This window comes from Saccoglossus kowalevskii, unplaced genomic scaffold, assembly GCF_978046115.1.
Source record: "Saccoglossus kowalevskii unplaced genomic scaffold, keSacKowa6.1 SCAFFOLD_24, whole genome shotgun sequence".
NCBI classification, from domain to species: domain Eukaryota; kingdom Metazoa; phylum Hemichordata; class Enteropneusta; family Harrimaniidae; genus Saccoglossus; species Saccoglossus kowalevskii.
In genome coordinates this window covers 1,377,506-1,383,445 of record NW_028188618.1, presented here as the reverse complement: position 1 = coordinate 1,383,445, position 5,940 = coordinate 1,377,506, and the positions used below count along the sequence as shown (strand labels likewise).

At 41.1% G+C, this 5,940-nt stretch overlaps 1 protein-coding gene across 1 annotated transcript; it reads right to left on the bottom strand.

The window, feature by feature from the left end:
- Positions 1 to 1,067: 1,067 nt before the first annotated feature.
- LOC146726304 (uncharacterized) lies at positions 1,068 to 5,699 on the bottom strand. The gene has a single exon (XM_085496255.1). It carries the CDS (start codon positions 5,697 to 5,699, stop codon positions 1,068 to 1,070), a length of 4,632 nt encoding a protein of 1,543 aa, XP_085352381.1.
- Between the last annotated feature and the right edge of the window lie 241 nt (positions 5,700 to 5,940).

Below are 5,940 nucleotides of genomic sequence, written 5' to 3'. Positions count from 1 at the left end.
GCAATACGAACACTAGAATCTCGCATTGTGGAATTGCATAACGCATTGTGGGATTGCAATATAAATACTCGAATCTCGCATCGTAGAATGGCATATTGTCGCGTCAAATGGCATAGCATATCATTAAATGGCATATTCTAATTTTGGCAGGAATCTCGCTTTGTAAAATTGCAATATTGTTACGAACGGGAATACGAGATAGTCTCCCGCGAACCTGGCCGCCAATATCTCGCACTCCAGAACGCAACACTAAAGGGTCAAACAAAGGCACACAGTCAGGATATGTCCAATAATACTAATTTAATAATACAATAAGCATAAACCAATAACAGGAGTGATATAAATCACAAACCGGTCAACAATATATATCACAATAAATATAACATTAATGATAATAGCCCAGCTCGGAATTGTCTACCCTACCTAAGTGCAGAACTCGTATTGTGTAGTTTCAGCGATAGTACAGTTAATCACAGCAACGTCGACGGCGATATCAGTTCTACAGCTCCAAACTAAGAGGTCTCGGGGAATGCAAATTACACGACACTGACCGTAATGTTACGCGACTTCCATACCGTCCGTGTAGAGAGAAGACCAAGATCAGCAAACCATGCTTTCTGGCGAAACACAGGTCTTTGTCTAAAGTTGGTTTTACAGCGTAGAACCACAGCAGGCTGTTTTGCATCTATCAGTCCCACATGCCGAATTGGTCAGGCATTATCATGAGACATACGTTGGCTGCCACGTTGACACTGCACCGGAGCTGAGCTGAGCTGCACTGCACTGATCGGGAGCTGGGTGACAACTTGATTAACTCGTGTTCACGTTCGTCTTGCACAAGCACGAACAAAAGAATATTAATTAGCAATGACAATACATGCGGTCTATTCTAATTCCGCAGCTGGGCAAGCCTCACTAGCTAACTGGGCATTATCAAAATACATTCATTTTACAGCAAAAATAGAATATCATAACATCTCCCCCATACAAAAAAGAACGCTTTTCTAAAGAAATGCGTTCTTCAAACTACAAATCCAAACTATTAATGCAATTTTACATAACATATCTCAAACTCGTGATAAAGCATCAGCTAATACATTATCTTTTCCAGCTATATGTACTATTTTCAAAGAGTATGGTTGTAGCATCAAACTCCAGCGAAATAAACGATGACTCTTGGTTTTAAATTTTTCCAAAAACACAAGTGGATTATGATCCGTATAAATGGTTGTAGGACCATTGCCATTCGTCACATATATTTCAAAATGTTGGAGAGACAATACCAAGCTCAAAGTTTCCTTCTCAATTGTAGAATACCGTTTTTGGTGTACATTTAATTTTCTTGAAAAATAACAAACTGGTTTCTCAACCCCAAAGTCATCTTCCTGGAGCAACACTCCCCCAACGCCAATATCACTAGCATCAATCGCTAAACTAAAAGACTTGCTGAAATTTGGAGCAGCTAAAATGGGCTCTCTTATTAACACAGCTTTAATCTTTGCGAATGCCTGTTCACATTCATCTGCCCAAATAAACTTCACCTTCGTACTTAGCAAATTGGTAAGTGGAGCCACAACCTCACTATAGTTTGCCACAAACTTTCGATAGAAACCAGACATGCCCAAAAATCTAAGGATTTCGCGTTTTGATTTTGGAGCCGGAAAGTTGACAATGGCTTTAACCTTGGCCAGTCGTGGCAACACTTTACCTTGACCTATGACATGACCTAAATAAGTCACCTTAGCTTTAGCAAACTCACTTTTGGTCAAGTTTACAACCAAATTGGCCCATGTGAGCTTTTCGAACAATTTTCTGAGATGGAGCAAATGACTTTCCCAATTTTCACTATAGATGACCACATCATCAATATACACAACACAATTTGGTACACCTTGTATTACTCTATCCATTAGGCGCTGGAAGGTTGCTGGAGCATTTTTCATGCCAAATGGAAGCACTTTACAATGAAACAAACCATCAGGCGTGACAAAGGCTGATATTTCTTTGGCCTTATTAGTCAGAGGAACCTGCCAATAACCTTTAAGTAAATCTACCTTACTGATGTACTTTGCTTTCCCAACTTTGTCAATGCAATCTTCAATTCTGGGAAGAGGATAAGAGTCAGTAACAGTTAAAGCATTTACCTTACGGAAATCAATACAAAATCTCAAAGACCCATCAGGTTTGGGGATGAGAACAATGGGAGAACTCCAGCTACTCTGACTGGGTTCGATTATATCATGCTGTAACATGTACTGAACCTCCTTCCTCACCTTGGCCAACTTATCAGGGTTGAGTCTGTATGGAGCCTGCTTAATGGGGATAGCCTCCCCGACATCCACATCATGCCAAGCCAAAGTGGTACGACTCAATTCATCAGAACACAAATGTTGAAATTGAAAAATCAACTCGCAAAAACTTTCTCTTTGAGGCTCTGGTAAATAGCTCAACAAAGACGACAAGTTGGATAAGGTCTCAGAATTGGATAATACAGCAGTTTGTGGATCCAGTTGTGACATATCAAACTCTCCAGGATCAGGATCATCTTCATTTTCATCTTCGCACTCAAAAGTCTGATTACCAGAACCAACTACACCTATCATCTTATGGGGTTCTCCCTTACAATCAAAATACTTCTTTATCATGTTAATATGACAAACTCGTTGACGTTTTCGGCGATCAGGGGTACTAATTAAATAATTGACCTCACTAAGTTTCTTTTTAATCTCATAGGGCCCACTAAACTTAGCAGCTAATGGCTCACCCACTAACGGTAATAATACCAAGACCTTGTCACCTGGACTAAACTGGCGTGCTTTTGCATTTCTATCAAACTTCTTCTTCATAACATTCTGCGACACCTTAAGATGTTCAGCAGCTATCTCGCCTGCTTTAAAAAGGCGTTCTCGAAACTTGCATATATAATCTAGCATATTGGTCTCTGGCTCAGCAACTAGAAACTGTTCTCTTAGAAGCTTCAGGGGACCCCTGACATTATGACCATACACAAGTTCAAATGGACTAAACCCTGTAGAGTCACTGGGAGTGTCCCTAGTAGCAAACAATACAAGGGGTATTCCCTTATCCCAATCCTCCGGACACTCTGTACAGTATGATCTGAGCATGTTCTTCAAAGTTTGATGGTACCTTTCTAATGCTCCCTGAGACTGAGGATGATAAGCAGAGGATTTAAGCTGACTCACCCCCAGTTGATGCATAACCTCCTGAAATAGCCCAGACATAAAGTTTGACCCTTGGTCAGACTGAATTTCTTTAGGAAGCCCATACCTTGTAAAAAAATGCACCAATGCCTCCACCACTACCTTAGCAGTTATAGTTTTCAAAGGCACTACCTCAGGATACCTAGTGGCCATATCCATGATTGTTAACATAAAACGAAAACCTGTCTTGGTTCTAGGCAATGGGCCAACACAATCAACCAATACCTTACTGAATGGCTCACCAAATGCTGGGATAGGCACCAAAGGAGCAGGCTTAATAGCAGGCTGGGGTTTTCCTACAACCTGACAAGTATGACACGTTTTGCAGTAGTCAACCACGTCTCTATGTAATTTGGGCCAGTAAAAATGTGCCATTATTCTGGCTTCAGTCTTTCTTATACCCAAGTGCCCAGCCACAGGGATAGAATGAGCTATTCTAAGTATCTCATGCCGATAAGAGTGAGGCACCACTATTTGGTGAACTACCGTCCAGTCCTCATCAGCTGGGGAACTGGGAGGTCGCCACTTCCTCATTAAAACACCATCCTTCATATAACAACACTTCGGAAGATTTTCAGCCTCATTCTCACTCAATGCACTTGCCATTAGCTCTTTCAAGGTGCAATCTGCTTCTTGCTGCTCTACTAGTGAAGAGTGACTGAAGTCAGTCTTAATCTCACTACCATCCTTCAAATCACCAAAGAAAGTCTCCGCTAACCACACACCAGAGTCTTCCTTCACTACCTCTGACACCAGCTCATCCTGTCTTTCCTTACTAGTTTGTGACCTAGTAACAACACACGCAGGGAATATACCAGGATATAATTCAAGCAACTCTTCAGTCTTGTCATTAACCACAGGCTTACAAGAAACCACGGGGAGTACACTCACCTTACCCCCAGCCAGGTCATTACCCAGTAGAAAAGTAACGCCCTCTATCGGCAAGGACTTGACCACACCAACAGTCACATCTCCAGTGACCAAATCAGACCTCAACTCGACATTATACAAGGGAACAGACTCATAACCACCTCCAATACCCTGAACCAGCACACTGGCATCTGTATTTACATTATCTAAAGGTAATACACCAGCCAACATTAAAGACTGAGCTGCCCCAGTGTCTCTGAGTATAACTACAGGCTTACTATCACTAACCTTACCAAGGGATACCTCACCCTTTGACACAAAGTTTTTATACTCTTCAGGTACATCAAGTATTCCACATCTTTTTCCAGGTATGGCTGAACTCCCTACTACTTTCCTAACAGGGTCTCTAACCCTGGCAAATGCTACTGGCTTTCTCCACTGCCTCTCATTCTTCAACTTGAAACATTCTGCCCTCACATGCCCTGGCTTCTTACAATAGTAACAAAGAGGTTTTTCCCATACTCTCTTGTTCTCAGCTGATTTAGGTGTTACAGACTGACTTTTAGTACTCGCACCACTAGCCTCACTGTCCAATGCACCATTAGCACCACGGGAACGCCTATTATTCCATCTGGGGGAATAGGACTTTACACTCTTCTTATGGGTTAATTCATAATCATCGGCCACAGCAGCTGCATTTCTAATATTTTTCACTTTATGCTCATCAAGGTGGGTTTTAATATCTAGGGGAATGCTATCTTTGAATTCCTCCAACAACACTACCTCCCGTAAACTACAAAAATCTTTCTCTGCCTGGAGGGACCTATACCATTTATCAAAAACTAGCTCTTTCTCCCTAGCAAACTCAACAAATGTTTGCCCACCGGTACGCTGCAAATGCCTAAATCTCTGTCTATAAGCTTCGGGCACTAATTCATAGGCTGACTGAACTGCAGCTTTCACAAACTCATAATCTGAATACTGCTCCTCATCAAGAGTGGAACATACTTCGCTAGCTTTTCCAGTAAACACGCTATGCAACAACAAGGTCCAATAACGTTCAGGCCATGCAAGTCGTTTGGCAATTTTCTCAAATGACAAAAAATAGGTATCCACGTCCTGCTCTTGAAATCTCGGTACTAATTTAATTTCCCGAGCCATATCAAATTCCTGAACTTTACCACCACCATACCTAAACCCAAATTCTGACCCACTAGGACCACTTCTATTAAGTTCCTGCTCTAATCTCATTTTTTCCAACTCAAAATTTCTTTCCTTTTCCCTTTCTTGTCTATCCTTTTCCCTTTCTTGTCTCTCCTTTTCCCTTTCCCTTTCTTGTCTTTCTAATCTCTCTTTTTCCCATGCTATCTTAGCTAGAACTACCTGGCTGTCAAGAGACATCTCTTCCCCTTCTTCCTCAACTAACCGCAAATGTTCACTTAATACTCGCACCATCTTAGATTTCAACATACCTGACAGTGTTTCACCAATACCTAGGTATTCCCCAAGGGCCTTCAACTCATCTTTGCGCAATGCCTCTACATCTTTAACACATACACTGGCAGATTTCAGAAAACTTTCAGCATTAAACTCTACACTAGAAGTCATGATTGGAGAGGTGTCAGATACAATATTTTACAATACAAATATTACGCAAATAAGACTCGAATGCACCTTAGCCCTAAAATAACAGGTATCAAAACAATATCCAAAATTTACGCAATATAATAGAGTGAACAATTATATACCCACAATATTCATCAAATATATTCAATAGTAAGCAAATTATCAGTATGCTCTGTTTGACCTGTTACAGAAATACGACAGTACGGATCAATACATACCCATG

Bases quoted from the DNA above. Each gene is read 5' to 3' on its own strand.
- LOC146726304 (XM_085496255.1), bottom strand. From the start codon at position 5,699: ATGACTTCTAGTGTAGAGTTTAATGCTGAAAGTTTTCTGAAATCTGCC.